The sequence below is a fragment of the Bos indicus genome, chromosome 15, assembly GCF_029378745.1.
Source record: "Bos indicus isolate NIAB-ARS_2022 breed Sahiwal x Tharparkar chromosome 15, NIAB-ARS_B.indTharparkar_mat_pri_1.0, whole genome shotgun sequence".
Taxonomy (NCBI): Eukaryota; Metazoa; Chordata; class Mammalia; order Artiodactyla; family Bovidae; genus Bos; species Bos indicus.
The window spans coordinates 5,800,036-5,819,988 of NC_091774.1; the positions used below are offsets into that span (position 1 = coordinate 5,800,036).

The following is a 19,953-nucleotide window of genomic DNA, read 5'->3' on the forward strand; positions in this document are numbered from 1 at the left end:
CAGGGTTACAGAGAATAACAAAGAGAGGTAAGAAAGCCTTCCTCAGTGAACAGTGCAAAGAAACAGAGGAAAACAATAGAATGGGAAAGACTAGAGATCTCTTCAAGAAAACTGGAAGTGTCAAAGGAACATTTCATGCGAGAATGGGAAAGACTAGAGATCTCTTCAAGAAAACTGGAGGTGTCCAAGGAACATTTCATGCAAGGATGGTATGATAAAAGACAGAAATGGTTAAGGACTTAAAAGAAGCAGTAGAGATTAAGAAGAGGTGGCAAGAATACATAAACTATACAAAACATTTTAAATGACCCAGTAACCACGATGGTGTGGTCACTCACCTAGAGCCAGACATCCCAGAGTGCAAAGTCAAGTGGGCCTTAGGAAGCATCACTATGAACAAAGCTAGTGGAGGTGATGAAATTCCAGCTGAGCTATTTCAAGTTCTAAATGATGATGCTGTGAAAGTGCTGCACTCAATACGCCAGCAAATTTGGAAAATTCAGCAGTGGCCATAGGACTAGAAAAGGTCACTTTTCATTCCAATCCCGAAGAAGAGCAAAGTCAAAGAACATTCAAACTACTGTACAACTCAGTTCATTTGACATGCTAACAAGATTATACTCAAAATCCTTCAAGCTAGGCTTCATCAGTACACGAACCAAAAAATTCCAGATGTAGAAGCTGGGTTTCAAAGAGGCAGAAGAACTGGAGATCAAATTGCCAACATCCATTGGACCATAGAAAAAGCAAGGGAATTCCAAAAAAAAAATCTACTTCTGCCTCTTTGACTACGCTAAAGCCTTTGATTGTGTGGATCACAACAAATAGTGGAAAATTCTTAAAAAGATGTGAGTACCAGACCACCCTACCCATTTCCTAAGAAACCTGTATGTGAGTCAAGAAGCAACAATTAAAACTGAACATGGAACCGGTTCAAAATTCAGAAAGGAGTATGACAAGGCTATATATGGTCATCCTGCTTATTTAACTCACATACTTACTATATCATGTGAAATGCCAGGCTAGAGGAATCATAAGCTCAAGTCAAGATTTCAGGGAGAAATATCATCAGCCTTAGATAAGCAGATTACACCACTTTACCAGAAAATGAAGAGGAACTAAACAGCCTCTAGATGAGGGTGAATGAGTGAAAAAACTGACTTGAAACTCAGCATTCAAAAAACTAAGATCATGGCATCCAGTCTCATCACTTCATGGCAAATAGAAGGGAAAAAAGTGAAAGCAGTGACAGATTTTGTTGAGCTCCAAAATCACTGTGAACAGTGACTGTAGCCATGAAATTAAAAGACCCTCCTTGGAAAACTGGACAGCTACTTGTAAAAGAATGAAATTAGAACACTTCCTACCACCATACAAAAAGATAAACTCAAAATGGATTAAAGACCTAAACGTAAGACCAGAAACTATAAAACTCTTAGAGGAAAACACAGGCAGAACACTCGACATAAATCAAAGCAAGATCCTCTATGACCCACCTCCCAGAGTAATGGAAATAAAAACAAAAGTAAACAAGTGGGACCTGATTAAATGTAAAAGCTTTTGCACAGCAAAGGAAACTATAAGCAAGGTGAAAAGATAACCCTCAGAATGGGAGAAAATAATAACAAATGAAACAACTGATAAAGGATTAATTTCCAAAATATACAAGCAGATTATACAACTCAATACCAGAAAAACAAACAACCCAATCAAAAAGTGGGAAAAAGACCTAAACAGACATTTCTCCAAAGAAGACATACAGATGACTAACAAACACACAAAAACAAAAAAATTCTGTAAAGCAATTACCCTTCAATAAAAAAATAAATTAAAAAACAAAAAGACACTCCTTGGAAGAAAAGCTATGACCAACCTAGACAGTGTATTAAAAAGCAGAAACATCACTTTGCCAACAAAGGTCCATCTAACCAAAGCTATGGTTTTTCCAGTAGTCATGCATGAATGTGAGAGTTGGACCATAAAAAAAGCTGACTGCCAAAGAAACGATGCCTTTGAATTATGGTGCTGAAGAAGACTAGAGCCCCTGGACAGCACAGAGATCAAACCAGTCAATTCTAAAGGAAATCAACCATGAACATTCATTGGAAGGACTGATGCCGAAGCTGAAGCTTCAATACTTTGGCTGCTGCTGCTAAGTCGCTTCAGTCGTGTCCAACTCTGTGCGACCCCATAGATGGCAGCCCACCAGGCCCTGCCATCCCTGGTATTCTCCAGGCAAGAACACTGGAGTGGGTTGCCATTTCCTCCTCCAATGCATGAAAGTGAAAAGTGAAAGTGAAGTCGCTCAGTCGTGTCTGACTCTTAGCAACCCCATGGACTGCAGCCTACCAGGCTCCTCCATCCATGGGATTTTCCAGGCAAGAGTACTGGAGTGGGTTGCCATTGGCTACTTAACGCAAAAAGCCAACTCATTTTCAAGATTCTAATGTTGAGAAAGATTGAAGGCAAAAGGAGAAGGGGGTGGTAAAGGATGAGACATATGCTACAGACAGCATCACCAACTCAATGGACATGAATGTGAGCAAGCTCTGGGGGAAAAAAAGAGTTCTTGTCATGCTTCAGTCCAAGGAGTCACAAAGAGTCAGACACAACTAATTGTTTACTCCTCATGACTCAAATCCTCAAAATAAGCTTTGTCTTTAGAAATATCAACAGATATAATTTTGAATATATTTATTATAGAAGAAAGAGTTCTAAACACTTGGATTTAAAACATATAGCCTTAGATCAATGGCTATGGTAAGCTCAGGAGTATACTAAAAACCAACAAATAAGAAACACTTTACATGTAAAATCTAATTATAATAATATAAAAAGTCCATTTACCTTAATTATCTGTTCAAACGCTAAGGCAGATTGTAACATCATTGGTCTCTGACTTTGAATCATCTGTTGATCAATAGAATTGTAAAAATGTGCCACCTACAAAGGAAAATTCCAATTAGCAATAATTAATAATAAATAGCACACTTAATATTCAATTCTTCATTTTTAATTATTTGAAAGGAAATATTAACCCTTCTCAATTATAAAATTTAACAAAAAATTAGTTTATCATCTCCAATAGAGCATTTATGCATGTACTAATGTACAAAAGCAACAAGTGTAAGTAGGTGCTGAGTTCCTCTAATTTGCCAAGTCATGTTCTAGGGGCTGATTAAACAAAGACTATAAAACCTAGTCCCTGAAATCAAGAATTTCACAGTCTCATAGGGAATCAGAGGAAACCATAAAGCATGCTAAAGTGCTAAAAAAAATGAACTCTTCCTGCAATTCTTGAAACCAATTCCTTTGTCAGTATATAACACAATGACTTATCCATTTCTCACACCAAAAAAAATCTTTGAGTTGTCCTTAATTCTTCTCTCACATCCCATATGAGTAGAAGTCTATACTTCCACTATGAGTAGAAGACTATACCTTCAAAATATATGTTTTGAATATACGTTTTGAACATATATTGAATTGAACCCCTTCCCCACCTCCATCAGTATCACCCCATTTCAAGCACCCTCATCTCCTGGCAAGACCAGTACAACAGTTTCCTAACTGGTCATTCTTTCCAACTGTGGCCCAATGGTCTAGTCAAAGTATTCAAAGTAGCCAGAACAGTCCTTTTTTAAAACATAAATTGTATCTTTTACCTACTCAAAATCTTCAAATGAATCCCCAAAATATTTGAGAATAAAAAGCAAAATCCTAAAATTCTTACCTTAAAACCTGCAATGGTTTGTCAACACATTTAAGAATGAAACCCAAATCTAAAATCATACCCTGGTACATGATACACACACTGGCCTTTAGTCCTGCACAATCCCCTCCTGAACTGCACTGTTGCCAACCGGGCCTGCGTGTTGTTTCTCTAACTCTAGTGAGTCTTCTTCCTAAGAAACTCCCCACGTCATTCATTCCCTCTGCCTGCAATAGTCTTCCTCCAGATATCTGTATGGTTCTGTCACTCGATTTGTCATATCTTATTACCTTTTCATTAAGGTCTCCCCTGACCATTCTGGATAAAAGGGCAGGATCTGTTACAGTCCTCTTACAATGTTTTCTTTTTCTTCAAATATGTGCTCATTACTACCTTATACTGTATTACTCAAGCATTTGCTATTTCCCATAATGGTGTCACAGGTAATAGTGTCACACGTTTGTCACATGTTTGTTGAATTAATCAATGAATCAAAAAAAAAAAAAAATAGAGATACCTACAAGGAACAGTGGCGGACAAAAGAGGACACTGCTAACTCTGTCAGGGGCAAAGGACAGGTTCAGGAAGAAGATCGAGGGGACACTGTGGAGCGAATTTAATTAAGGACTTTAAAGACACAGTCTTAATTTTTGTATTCCCAGCATGTCACAAAATTCTTGGCACAGAGCAGGTGCTTAAAAAATACTTAACTAATTTTATAGCAAGTCACTTCTTTCTTCTTACATGCATAAAAATGTACTTGGGGAATACTCACTCTACTTACTCTGTATCATAATAGTAGTTCCAGAAAAAGCCCAGTCAGAAAAAAACAGAAGCAAAATAATACATAAAATTACAGCAATCTGGCCAGACTATTACCTGTCAAACATCCTACTGCATACTCCACACTCTAGCTAAATGTGTGCTCACGAGTAAAGGTATATCTACAGGGGACTTTCCTGGTGGCCCCGTGGTTAACAATCCACCTGCCAATGCAGGGGACACGAGTTCGATCCCGGGTCTGGAAACGTCCCACATTCCACAGAGGACTAAGCTCGAGCACCACAACTACCGAGCTCATAAGCTCCAGAGCCCTGCTCCACAACAAGAGCGGCCCCAGCTTGCCGGCAACTGGAGGACGGTCACAGGCAGCAACAAAGACCCAGCACAGCCAAAAATAAACAAGGGAGTAAAGATAAACACAACAGATTCCTGCAGTTGTTCTAGGAGTAAACACACATACCATATGACCGTTCACTCTTCCTCTGAGATTTTATTTTATTACACTAAATATTTAAGATAGAGAAGTCAGCAAGCTTCTCAGCTTTTAGAATATAGAGTCCCTCTCTCTGAAATGCTCACTCACTCCACCTTGTGCTCCTGAGAAAACATATGTATACTCTTTCAAACCCACATCAAACATCATTCCTCTGTAAAGATTTATCTGATACTATCCCTACCCTGGGCTTCCCTGGTAGCTCAGCTGGTAAAGAATCTCCCTGCAATGCAAGAGACCCCGGTTTGATTCCTGGGTTGAGAAGATACCCTGGAGGAGGGCATCGCAACCCACTCCAGGATTCTTGCCTGGAGAATCCCCATGGACAGAGGAGCCTGGAAGGATACAGTCCATCGGGTCACAAAGAGTTGGACGTGACGGAGAGACTAAGCCCAGTAGCACATCTCTACCTTACCCAGGAAAATAAGTAAAAATTCCCACCTCTATTCTTTCACAGGACTTTCTGAAATCTATCTGTAATACTGTTGCTGTTTTTTAGTCACTAGTCGAGTCCAGCTTTTTGCAACCCCATGGACTGCAGCTCAGCAGGATCCTCTGTCCATGGGATTCTCCAGGCGAGAATACTGGAGTGGGTTGCCATGTGCTTCTCCAGGGGATCTTTCCCACCCAGGAATCAAACTCGTGTCTCCTGCACTGGCAGACAGATCCTTTACTGCTGAGCCACCAGAGAAGCCCATCTATAATACAGCACTCAATCTACTTGTGCGCATGTCATCACTACATGAATTTTAATGGAATAAATATGGGCTTTGTAGTCAGGGAGACTTGGTCTCAGATTCTGGCTTCGTAACTCACTAGCAGTGTAGCACTAGAAAACCTATCTTACAAATCTGATCCCCAATTAGATCAGTAAAACTGGGAGTGGGAGTAAATTGAAATAACATAAATACAGTATTTACCAGAAGGCCTGATATTTAATGAGAACTCAATGTTCAGTTTGCTTTCTCCCAGTAGACCAGTGGTTCTCAATTTTGGATGATCTGCACCTAAGAGGACATTTGGCAATGTCTGGAGATATTTTCAATTGTAAGGACTAAGTAGGTGCTACTGACCAGAGATGCTGCTAAACATCCTACAATGCACAGGTCATCCCTCACAAAAAAAAAAAAAAATAGTCCAAAATGTCAAAAGTGTCAAAGTTGAGAAGCCCTGCACCTGAGTACAATAGTAATACATTCATTTTTATATCTCACTACACTGCACCTGGCAGTACAAGTGCCCAATGGACCTTTGTTGGATGAAACAATAAACGAGAAACGAAATACACAAAAGATACTGTTCCTGTCCTCTATTAATCAAGTGAGAGAAAAAACGTAAAACTCCAAAACTACATAAAACTGTTCTAAGAGTCACTTACACACTGCATACAAAATAAAGAACCATCAATTAAAAGAAGACACAACAAATAAAATGTTGAGCTGCGAGTTAAAGGATTACTTTGAATTCTTCAACCAGAGGGAACAGGAATCAGTGCAGAGAGACAGGTTCAGAGGAGAGCCAAGGTTCATATTACCGAAGCAAGCGTGCAACATGAGGGGGTGAGTACCCACCACGTTCAGTAACGTCAGCTAGGGCATGATTAAGAGAGCCCTTGGATACTATGCTAAGGAGACAGACAATGAGGTAATAATAGCTGGTTTTAAACAGGCAAATGATTTGATGACAAATGTGCTTCAAGAAGACCAAGGAAATGAACAAAAACAGAAACCTGTCCATCAGCTGGATACTTTTCTAAGAATCGGCCCCTAGCAGGCAGACACACGGCTCTTAATTAGAAAGCCCTTTAGGGTCCATGATAGTAGCATGAAAGAAAAAAGAAAAAAAGACAAAGAATAATATTCTATTTTTCCAAATGCTTTGAGAATGAAAAGCAGTAACAGTAATACCTCAAGCTAATAAAATTCCCACATAGAGGATTACAAAGCAGTTTGTAATGCAGTCACTTACAAACTATAACTTCATAAGACTTAATGGTGCTATTCTATTAGCTATTCTAATAAAATCAAAAGCAGAAAACAAAGCCCTTAAAATATTCTAATGTAATAAACTCAGAATAGCCATGTTTGCAAAAATATCATTTCATACTTGTTTCAGAATAATTGCTTGCTTGCAGAATTTCTGTGCAATGTTTGCAACTTGCTGTATTTTGGCAGGAATGACAAAACCAAGTGCAGAAAGCTGACGAACTTCTCTCAGAAGAACCACCAACCGATCTGAATAATGCACTTTTAATGATCCATCATTAGGATCCAACTCCATAATTCGGCTATTAGCCTCAATACTACAAAACAAAATAAATAACTTTTTGAATTTCAAAATTTCATGTTCTCACCCTTTTGACTGATTAAAAACATAACAGTTTTTACAACTTTGCTGTAAACATAAAATTGTTGCTCTTTAGTCACTAAGTCCGGAGAAGGCACTGGCACCCCACTCCAGTACTCTTGCCTGGAAAATCCCATGGACAGAGGAACCTGGTGGGCTGCAGTCCATGGGGTTGCTAAGAGTCAGACACGACTGAGTGACTTCACTTTCACTTTTCACTTTCATGCATTGGAGAAGGAAATGGCAACCCACTCCAGTGTTCTTGCCTGGAGAATCCCAGGGACGGGGGAGCCTGGTGGGCTGCTGTCTATGGGGTCACACAGAGTTGGACACGACTGAAGTGACTTAGCATAGCAGTGGTAACTAAGTCATGTCCGACTCTTTTGCAGCCCCATAGACTACAGGGGGTTGCATAGACTATATGTAGACTATCTATAGCCCATGAGGCTCCACTGTCCATGAGATTTTCCAGGCAAAATTACTGAAGGAGGTTGCCATTTCCTTCTTCAGGGGATCTTCCCACCCAGGGATTGAACCTACATGTCCTGCATTGGCAGGTGGGTTCTTTACCACTGAGCCACCAGGGAAGCCTAACAAACAAAATTAACTTAAGTAAAAAAGTTTTTAATTATATTTTTCAAATTATATTTATTTCACGTAACATCTCACAATTCAGATCTTGATAACAAACTGTAATATCCAAAATATATCATCATATTAATATTTCAACCAAGCAGTCTTTGAACTCAGAAAAATCAATCTCTTAAAATTCAGCTAAAACTCAAAATAGACATCAAATCCATCATAATTTGATTCATTTTCTAAAATACATTTTAGATTTTTAGTCAGTCTGATTCTTTAATACTTTTATTAAGGGATCAATAATAAAGAATATTCTGGAGAAGGCAATGGCAACCCACTCCATTACTCTTGCCTGGAAAATCCCATGGACGGAGGAGCCTGGTAGGCTGCAGTCCATGGAGTCGCGAAGAGTCGGACACGACTGAGCGACTTCCCTTTCACTTCTTACTTTCATGCATTGGAGAAGGAAATGGCAACCCACTCCAGTGTTCTTGTCTGGAGAATCCCAGCAATATTAGGAGTTCCGTTCAGTTCAGTCACTCAGTCATGTCCGACTCTTTGCAACCCCATGAACCGAAGCACGCCAGGCCACCCTGTCCATCACCAACTCCCAAAGTCCTCCCAAACCCATGTCCATTGAGTCAGTGATGCCATCCAACCATCTCATTCTCTGTCGTCCCCTTCTCCACCTGCCCTCAATCTTTCCCAGCATCAGGGTCTTCTCAAAAGAGTCAGCTCTTCACATCAGGTGGCCAAAGTACTGGAGTTTCAGCTTCAACCTCAGTCCTTCCAATGAACATAGAGATATTCAAATACTTGATTCCTCTACTCTTTGTTTCACTATGTAAAGACTTTTCTTTCTGATTCTTCTAAAGCCACAATAGCAAAATTTACAGTGGGACCCTCAAGTCTTTCTGGATTGTGAAAACACTGAGATAAATTAAATTTAAAGTACTACCTTTTTATGATCCTTCTTTCAGAATCAGATTTATATAATATTCTTTCAAGTCACTTTCACAATTAGGAGAACTTGCAGGTCTTAGAAAGTAAGCTACTGAAAAGCAAAGAACTAATCTATTCAGTCTACTTAATAACACATAAAACAAAGCATAATAAAAAGCAGATATTTTAAAACGGCTTAAAATAATAATTTAGCCCAAACTGTCCAAACTTCCCAGGTGGTGCAGTTGTAAAGAATCCACCTGCCAACGCAGGAGACACAAGAGATGCAGGTTCAATCCCAGCGTTGGGAAGATCCCGTGGAGAAGGAAATGGCAACCCTACTCCAGTATTCTTGCCTGGAAAATTCCATGGACAGAGGAGCCTGGTAGGCTACAGTCTGTGGGGTCTCAGAGTTGGACATGATTGAGTGACTGAGCAAACACACACAAAAACTGTCCTACAAGAACATAGAGCCTCTCAGAAAATTATAACAGTGACACTGTTTGCCTTTATTTGAAACTAATATTCAAAGTTAGTTTCTACATTCCAGCATATACTGAAATATGTTCCAAAATATACTTATTTCTATGTGACAATGATGGGTTTACCAAAAAAAAAAAAAAAACAAAATGAGAGTCGGGAGTTTCATCACCAAATAAAGAAACAGGTTGGACAAAGTTAGACACGGTTTTTTACTGCAGATCTCAACCCTTTTGATACACTATCTTATACAGTGGATCTCCACCAGAGCTGTAGTGATAGACGTGCTAATTCTCCAAAAGCAACTGACCAAAGAACTCTTTACTTTAGGTGAAGGGGGCAAGGTAGAACCACCTCTCATCTTTTAGGTTCAGGGTAGAAAGGGGAAGAAGTCAATGGCATAAAGTTATAATCTTTATGCTTTAGCACCTTTAGTTCTTTAATTCTTCCAAAGCCAAAATGCAAGATAAAAGAAAAAAAAATCATTCATTTAGTTTAGGAAGCTACCACTTTGGCCTAATTATTTGTTGCAGCAATAAAGGCGAAACAAACAGAATTTCATATTATGCCAAAGTTACTTTTAAAAAGTACCAAGTTTCTAAAAATGAAAACATAGCAAGTTTTTAAAAATACGGACAATAACACACTAGGGAAAGTTGACCTGAACAAAGAAACAATGGTTTTTTCAGGCCATCCTTTTTAGATACCCATTAGAATAATAAGGTTAACCAATTAAATTATATTCAATATAGCTTAATAAATATTTACAAACCCTTACTATATTAGACACCAAAAAGAAACATTCTTCATCTCAAGGAGCTAAAAAAAATTAAATTTTCATTTACAATGTCTGTATGTGGGATATATAACATTAATGTAAAAAGGTAGGAAAACATTCATATACCAGTAACAAAAAACCATGGAGCATGCAAGCCTAATTTCAAACTAAGAATCTGCTGTTCTGGGGAACAGATACTAGAAGCAAAGGAAAGGGGGTCAAAGTTTCCAACTTCAATGACTTAAAAGTTGATCATCAAAAACTAACCAAACAGAAAACAATCTTGTCACTGAATTAAGAATATAAGAAAAAAGATTCTTATGTAGATTTCACTGTGTAGTATACTTACACTTACCACAAACCAGATTTGGAATCAGACAAACCAGACTGAATATCCCTGGACCAATCATCAAATTGTTCTTGTTCATATAGTTTAAACTGGTCTAAGAGATCTTCAGCACTTCGATGGAAAGATCGAAACCCTGACAAGTCAGATAAAAGAGCTTCTGCAATCTTGATAGTATCATCCACCTTAAAAAACCAAATTACAAGAATATTTATTATTTAAATTCCAACAAAATTAGCATAAAATCAGCGGGTCTGTGATACAGAAACTATTTTCCCATTTACCCATAAACAGTAAAATAGAAGATTTTCCAGTGAATTTAAGAATATCAACTGCTACTGTGCTTCTGAATTACACCACCTCAGAATAGCAAAACACAGACGATAACACATACAAGGCATAATTTTAAGGGTACGATAAAGGAAATTTAGAGGAGACTCCAAGAACTCAACAATAGTGTTAAATATGTTATGTAGTAATTTAAGCTCTTTATTACATGCTCTGGTTAAGAGCTCAAACAATAATTAGGTCAATTTGGAGGCCAATTAAAGAATGCCTTTCCTCCACAACTATACAAAGAACAATGCAGCACTTTGGAAAGTTGACTGACAAAATGAAGGAGAGCATTAGAGAAAAAACATCAAAATATAAACTTGAATAAGTAGAATTCTCAAATATGATAGCCTTTATAATACTACTACTACTAATTTGCTCACTCTTAATCATATAACCAACAAATATTTATTACATGAGTCAAATGCAAGACATTGTACCACACACGAGTTAGTAAGCATATAAGATTCTTAGATCAACTTTGATAATATTAAAATAATAGTCCTTTAAATCTATAAATTGCTGCCACTACCTTAAGCAATACCATAATTACCTTTCTCTATTCCTTTAACTTCCTTTCAACCTAGGATGATTTATTTATATAAACATAAATATATACTTTGCACCTACCAGGATCCTGCAAAAATACACCTCAAATAATTTAAAAATCCTTTGAAAATTATAGATTTTTCATATTTTTCAGTTTTTCAGAATTCTAATTATCACACGAAATTAGATGGAAATGTTTTCTTAATGTTTTCATTACGGTTCTAGATTGCCTTTACATTAATTTAGCACATTTCACAATTTGTGTTCTTCAACTTTTATTTAAATGAATACCTTCAGTTCCAGCTGGCGAACCCAAACTATATTATTGACAACTTCAGAAAGGTTTTTGCCAGCAAGTGGTCCGGATGCATCACCAGGAATCCCACGGCATCGATTTTCAAAATCTAATCGAAAATCTATAAACATTCAAATCATATAAATGATTACATACATTCAGCAAAGTTTTCCAAAATGCCTTCTATGTACCAAACACTATGTCAAATATTGCGTATAAAAGAATAGTAATAGTTAGTCATCCTCAAGGACCTCATCATGTATCAAGTGAGAAAAAGGAAATAACCAGCTAATTCTAAAAGCCTGTCATCTATTACAGAAACAATGAATTAATCTTCAACATATAGATGTCATAAAAATACTTAATCAAAAATGGTACACAACAAAAGAAAAGTAATCTAAAAAAATCATTTTCAAGAAAACACTATAATCTCTGTTAACTTTTACCTTTAACTGAGTCCATAAGTCTTGCCAGTAAAGTTTCTCTTTCTAGCATCAATTCTTTGCTTATGGTTGGACGCTTCACCAACTCTTTATATTTCAGAAATGCTTGAAGAAGCTAATATAAAACAAAATAAGTACATGTTCATCTCAAATGAATCAACTAGGTAAAAACGTGCATATCTCCTCAAATAGTTTAAGAGAAATGTTAAAAATTAAATATTTCAATATTTTACCTGTTGTGGACTGTCCTGAATTTCTGAAATATAATTTTTCAATTTTCCTGCTATTTTTTGTTCTGCAGGTGCAATAATTTTTTCATACTGAGACACTGCAGCTTTCCATAAAGGCTAAAAAAATAACAATACAGTTAGACTTTAATATTTTCAAAATTTGCCTTTAAAAAGAACAACACAAATAGGAAATTATGCAGACAAACATATATATACTCCACCTCGGTATATGGATTATATTGCACAGGATTCAAGCCAGAAAAAGGTTCAAATACTCGAGCCAGGCATATGATTTTCTCATCACTGGCAGGTGAAAAATAGAGAAGTTTCTCATGAATTGTTCTAACAGCCAAGACCTAAAACATAAAATATTAAAACAATAAATTTACTCATATCAATAAATCTACACAAAAATAAATAAATCTACACAAATAATCCAAAAGCTAAAGTTATTGGGCAAGAGTTTTTTTAACCTCGGTTTCTTGAAATCAAAAATAAAACTGAAACTATAAACTTGATAATTACTATTCATCAATACTCAATCAGATCAGTCACTCAGTCATGTCCGACTCTTTGCGACCCCATGAATAGCAGCACGCCAGGCCTCCCTGTCCATCACCAACTCCCGGAATTCACTCAGACTCACGTCCATCGAGTCAGTGATGCCATCCAGCCATCTCATCCTCTGTCATCCCCTTCTCCTCCTGCCCCCAATCCCTCCCAGCACCAGTCTTTTCCAGTGAGTCAACTCTTTGCATGAGGTGGCCAAAGTACTGGAGTTTCAGCTTTAGCATCATTCCTTCCAAAGAAATCCCAGGGCTGATCTCCTTCAGAATGGACTGGTTGGATCTCCTTGCAGTCCAAGGGACTCTCAAGAGTCTTCTCCAACACCACAGTTCAAAAGCATCAATTCTTCGGCGCTCAGCCTTCTTCACAGTCCAACTCTCACATCCATACATGACCACAGGAAAAACCATAGCCTTGACTAGACAAACCTTTGTTGGCAAAGTAATGTCTCTGCTTTTGAATATGCTATCTAGGTTGGTCATAACTTTCCTTCCAAGGAGTAAGAGTCTTTTAATTTCATGGCTGCAGTCACCATCTGCAGTGATTTTGGAGCCCAGAAAAATAAAGTCTGACACTGTTTTCCACTGTTTCCTCATCTATTTCCCATGAAGTGATGGGACTGGATGCCATGATCTTCGTTTTCTGAATGTTGAGCTTTAAGCCAACTTTTTCACTCTCCACTTTCACCTTCATCAAGAGGCTTTTGAGTTCCTCTTCACTTTCTGCCTTAAGGGTGGTGTCATCTGCATATCTGAGGTTATTGATATTTCCCCCGGCAATCTTGATTCCAGCTTGTGCTTCTTCCAGTCCAGCGTTTCTCATGATGTACTCTGCACAGAAGTTAAATAAGCAGGGTGACAATATACAGGCTTGACGTACTCCTTTTCCTATTTGGAACCAATCTGTTGTTCCATGTCCAGTTCTAATTATTGCTTCCTGACCTGCATACAAATTTCTCAAGAGGCAGTCAGGTAGTCTGGTATTCCCATCTCTTTCAGAATTTTCCACAGTTTATTGTGATCCACATAAGTCAAAGGCTTTGGCATAGTCAAAGTGATGCTCAAAAACACACTGTACTATCAATCAGTGTGCTCAAATCTAGTGAATAAATATAAAAGCTAAATATTTTTAAACTCATTTTAATGCTTATTTTAAGTAAAGTTTTAGTCTCTCCTCCTTACTATAGCAAACCTTCTGATTTTCATCAGTCTGCATTAAATTTGCTCTTCTAATAATGAAACAATATGCTAACAACGGAGAAGGCAATGGCACCCCATTCCAGTACTCTTGCCTGGAAAATCCCATGGATGGAGGAGCCTGGAAGGCTGCAATCCATGGGGTCACTGAGGGTCGAACATGACTGAGCAACTTCACTTTCACTTTTCACTTTCATGCATTGGAGAAGGAAATGGCAACCCACTCCAGTGTTCTTGCCTGGAGAATCCCAGGGATGGCAGGGCCTGGTGGGCTGCCGTCTATGGGGTCACACAGAGTTGGACACGACTGAAGTGACTTAGCAATAGCAATAGCAATGCTAACAACTCCATTATGTATAATTTACAAACAGTTGGAAAACATTTCATTTTGTATTTAAATTTTCTACCAACCATCAAAAGGAATTAAAAGGCTAAGTAAAAATGCTATAATCTTTCATTTGTGTTGAAAATATCAGCACAAATTCACGATTTATTTTTCTCTTGATAAAAACAAAAATACTGATTTAACAATGCTGTCTACTGAGAAAGCCTAAAAGCATTGACAGTTAAATGTTTACTACTTCATCAACCAGATTGTCATCACTAAACTCTATTTTCCTCTAACAAGACCTTTGGGGAAATGACTAATTCCACATACAAAATGGAAAATGTAGAATACGGGTCAGTACATTTTGAGAGGTCTGAATGTAAAAAAGTTACCAAAGAAATACTGGCTTCATATCAAAATGACACAGACACAACTTAAAGGGGTATTCTTTGCACAAGGTGGGACAATTTGAGTATAGTAATAATAACTACAATAATAAATACAACACGTTGAAATATAAAAAAATCATAGGTTCATAATGACATTATTTAAAAAATCATTGATTGCCTATGAAACTTATGATACTAACTTACTATGCATTGTTCTAAAAAGTGATAAAAAGAAAAAAGTAATTGTCTATATTGCCATTCCTATACAAACTATATTTCAGGTACCTAAAAAACTGATAAAAAGTTCTTCCATCATCACTAATAAATGCAGAAAGAACAGAATTAAAACACCATCTCACAATCAATCATTAAGAAAAAGTTGGTGAACAGCATTTTAACAGATTAATCAGATTAATCATACATGAACCCACAGATCAAACTTAACTCATGAAAAGCGGGAAAACCAGACACCTCTTGCCTCCTTTAATGTACGAGAACTATATGCTACTGCCTACGAAGCAACCTGGTTCAAGTAAACTAACATTTAGCAACTAAAAATATTTCTGAGACAATCAGTAAACTTGTACATTGATTACATAAATAATGATATTAAGAAATTATTCTCATTTTGTTGGGTGTGATATTGATATTATGATTACCTTTTAAGAGTAAAAGTACAAGATTTCATGGATTGGCTTTAAAAATAGTTCAGCAAAAAAAAAAAAGAAATGGAAGGCAGGGAGGACAAAGATGGAACAAGAGCTGAACAATGCCAGTGGCCACTGAAACTGACATTCATTATACCATGCTACTTCTATGTATGCTTGAAGTTCCTTGTAAGAGGTTAACAACAACAGCAGCAGGAATTCCCTGTCAGTCCAGTGGTTAGGATTCAGCACTTTCACTTCCTGGGCCTGAGTTCAGTCCCTGGTCCAGGAACTAAGATCCTCCCAGCCACACAGCACAGGCAGAAAAAAATGAAATAAACTACCAAAACAACAACAACAAAAAATTCCCAAAGAACAACAGTTCCCTTAAGCACAGAGGGAAAAAGTCAGCTCTGCAATCTTTGCCTGCCTCTTCAAGTTAAGCATATAGTTCTATACTGAAACTCTAATTTACAAAAATTAAGCAGCTATTTCAAATATTACCACTGAATACTCCCTAAAATACTGTATCTGCTTGCAAAATAATTTCAATGGCCAAGAGAAAGTCTGAGAGCTTCCATACATAGACAAGTGGGTTATCTTTTTTATAACAAAGGACAACAAAATAGAAGTTCATGACTTAAAAACTGAACAGCCACACATCAAAGAAAAAGGAAGGATGTGGACACCAGCACTCAGTGCCCACTGGGCACCTGATATTGTGCCACACAGCCACACAAATCATCTCACGTGAACGTGAGCTCTTCTTCTCTCCCAAAAGTTTAAAGAATTTCCATCCGATGCATAGTTCTTAATGATTATAAAATGCATTCTCAAACAAGTGAGAACCTACTTCACACTTAAAAACAAAGATCAAAATGAAGATACCTCTTCAAGGCGTTTGCCAAGCTTGTCAAGTGTTTCCGGAAAATATTTTTCATTTTTCCACGGGTGAGGAACGTAGCGCTGCCACACCTGACCTGTCAGATGACTACAGGCAGTCACCCACTGTTCACAAACTGAAATACCAGCTTTCAGATTTTCCTTCACAAGGTAATAAGGATCTTCCCAGAGGTTCAACGTTCCCAACTTCTTCTGAACAAATCTTCCAAATGAACCACCTAATGAGGTGCAAAACAAACTTTTTAATGAACACATCTTTTAAGCAAGTAACTATGGAATACATGCTTTTTATTAAATTAAAATGATATAAATTAGCAAGTCAACAATCTATGAAATACCACATCTACACCTTTAGACAAGCACTGTTAATAACAAATATTTTTTAAAAACACACACGCACACATGTATTTGTATATTGGCATCTTTCATTATATCCTGTATATCTTTGAAGCATAGAAATATACATAGAAATTTTTAAAGGCCTCAGTCAGTCCCACAGTATGGATATGACATTACATAATCAGTTCTCAACTGCTATTTGTTTCTACTCTCATTGTACAAACAATGCTGTAATAAATGTCCTTTTATGTACTTGTCTGGTAGGTCCTTAGGATAATAATGATAAAGGTATATTCTAAGTCAAAAAGTATATTTTTTTTATTGACAGATAATCCAATATACATTAAACTTTTCAGTTGGTTAAAAATAAAGTCTAAACTAATACATGCATTTTTTACATACATAAAAAAAATCTATGTTATTTGATTATCAAAGAAATTGACACTGTGATTTAAATTAACTATGTACAAACATCTACTTAAATAATCCTATATAATTTGCTCTAAGAGTTACTTTAAGCAACAATTACTCTATTAAGGAGCATTTCAGAGAAGGACTCAAAGGAAGAAATAGAAAATAAAATAAGGCAAGCTTCCAAAATTTCAAAAGTGTATTTCTTTACTAGTACCTATAATATCTAAGAGATGTAACATTCGTGATTCAGGATAATGATCATGTTCTGTTTGTCTCCACACATCATCTACAACATCCCGAGTTGTCTCCACCAAGTCAACCACTTCCAATAACGACAGACCATCCAAGTTATAAAATTCCTAAAACCAAAATGCATTCATGTTTAAACATAATCGTATTTGCACCTGGGGCAATATAAACAAAACGTTGCCAGAGTTTGTCAATGCTACGATTCTAATATCTGCCATTATTTTCTCCTCTTCTTCTACCAGACGCTATATAACTTCTTTATGCAAATACCCTATCTGATCCTTCACAAACATAAATTTCATAAAAGCCAGAAGAAAAAATAAGATCTGCATAAACCCTATAAATTTATTTTTACCCTTGGCCTAACTTCCTCTAAGTTTGGATTCATTTCTTTTATTTATACAATAGAGTGTTCATTTAACACTATATACATACTATCTTTTTCACTTCATTTATCCTTATTCATTCATTTCCTGGTTTGCACAATGTTACCAATAGTACAAATCTAGTACATGATTTCATTACTGCCACAAAAAAAGTTTTAAACCACTTCAAACACTTCATTCAAATGGCAATAATGAAATAATACTTAGAATGAACAAAAAAATTACTAAATATTTATTTTGAAAAGAATAGATTTTTGTAAAAAAACAAAATGGTCACTTATTTAACCTTTCCATAGATGTATCAAGGAATAATCAATCTAATAAAGTATCAAACTAAGACTTTTTATATTTCAGATTCCTCCAAACTGCTAATTTGAAAAAAGTGAACAATTTTCCAAAAGAACGTATTATCTCCACATGGACAAACCTCTTAATATTGGGCTTCTCATTTTTTTCTATCTGCATAAAAGTAATTATATTTTTGAGAAAAATATTTTCTAGTGATTAGAATTTAACTTTTTCAGAAGTTTGGACTTCTAAGTTGTACTCATTTTAAATACATATCTTAAGTAAACTCTGTTACATCTGAAGAATATATTTTGTCCAAAGCTATCAAATAATGATTTTAAAACAGAGATAAAGTTAATAAAAATTGAATGCTACAGTATTTCTATCAAAACCTGATATATAACTATATATGAATCACATACTCTTGCAATTGTTTCAAATAATTCTTTAAAATAACTGGCTCTTTCTTTGGTAATCTGTTTACTTCCACGATGAGCTTGTTCTATCCAAAACTGGAACTCATCACTTGGTGTAAGAATACCTGAAAAGTGAAAGGGAAAAATAAGAAATATCAACTATTATCATGGTCACCATTTTGAAATGTAAAGAAATAATGAAATACTATATTTGGTATACCAGGAACTAATATTATTATAATAATATTATCTTAAAATAATTAAATATAAAAATATTATAATATAATTAATATATTATTGTAAGTCAATTATAACTTCAAAATCTCACAAATAAACTAATATAAAAAGAGATTAGACTGTTGGTTACCAGAGGTGGGGAATGAGGAGAGACAGAAGTGGATGAAGCTGCTCAAAAGGTACAAACTACTAGTTATAAGATTAAATAAGTACTAGAGATATAATGTACAATATTATAAATGTAAATAGTGCTGCTTTATGTTATATATGAAAGTTCTAAAGACAATATATCCTAAGGTTTCTTATCATAAGGGAAACTCTGTTTAACTTTGTATCTACAACATAATGGATGTTCACTAAACTTACTGTGACAACCATTTCATGCCACATGCAAGTCAAATTACTATATTATACACCTGAAACTTATATAATGCTACATGTCAATTATCTCAATAAAACTAGGAAAAAGAAGGAAACAATTAAAAATAAAAAGCCAGAAAGTAATTGGTTTCACTTGCTGATTTTGCACGTTTCTGTATTATTCACCAAGTACAGAAAATGAATTTTACAATTTCTATGAACAAAAACGAACAACAAAACAACCCCTAAGCAATTAACAAAATGGCAATCAGTACACACTTATCAATAAGTACTTTAAAATGCCTGAATGGATATGAAAACAAAATCCATATATATGTTGCCTCTTGGAGACTTGCTTTGGATCTAAAGTCACACTGAGACTGAAAGGGGATGGGAAAAGGTATTCAAAGTAAATAGAAATCAAGAAAGCAACACTTATGTCAAATTAAAAAAATAAACACTGTCACAAATGATAAAGAAGGACATTACATATTGATTAGTGATCAATTCAAGAAGATATAACACAATATAAATATATATCCAACCAACATAGGAACGTCTAATACATAAAGCAAATATTAACAGACATACAGGGAAAACCTGACAATAATAAATTCATAGTAGGGAACTTTAACCTCCCACTTACACCAATGGACATATTATTCAGACAGAAAATGAATAAGGAAACAATGGCCTTAAACAACACATTAGACCAAATAAACTTATAGATATAGGACATTACACCCACAAGCAGCAAAATATACATTTATTTCAAATATATATAGTACATTCTCTAGGACAAATCCCATGCTAGGCCACAGAAACAAGACTCAGCAAATTTTAAAACCTGAAATCAGATCAAGCATCTTTTCTGACTACGATGCTCCGAGACAAGTAATCAACTAGCAGGGAAAAAATTGCA

At 36.0% G+C, this 19,953-nt stretch overlaps 1 protein-coding gene across 2 annotated transcripts in view; it reads right to left on the bottom strand.

The window, feature by feature from the left end:
- Positions 1-19,953, bottom strand: part of DYNC2H1 (dynein cytoplasmic 2 heavy chain 1) — a 397,795-nt gene that overhangs the window by 367,463 nt on the left and 10,379 nt on the right. For both annotated transcript variants that reach the window (XM_070803297.1, XM_019975614.2), the window contains exons 4-13: positions 18,441-18,559; positions 17,310-17,454; positions 16,328-16,560; positions 12,534-12,668; positions 12,316-12,429; positions 12,086-12,197; positions 11,636-11,760; positions 10,472-10,647; positions 7,095-7,290; positions 2,848-2,943 (exon numbers count right to left, since the gene is read on the bottom strand). In XM_070803297.1, coding sequence (XP_070659398.1) covers positions 2,848-2,943; positions 7,095-7,290; positions 10,472-10,647; positions 11,636-11,760; positions 12,086-12,197; positions 12,316-12,429; positions 12,534-12,668; positions 16,328-16,560; positions 17,310-17,454; positions 18,441-18,559 — 1,451 coding nt within the window. The remainder of the gene's footprint in view (positions 1-2,847; positions 2,944-7,094; positions 7,291-10,471; positions 10,648-11,635; positions 11,761-12,085; positions 12,198-12,315; positions 12,430-12,533; positions 12,669-16,327; positions 16,561-17,309; positions 17,455-18,440; positions 18,560-19,953) is intronic.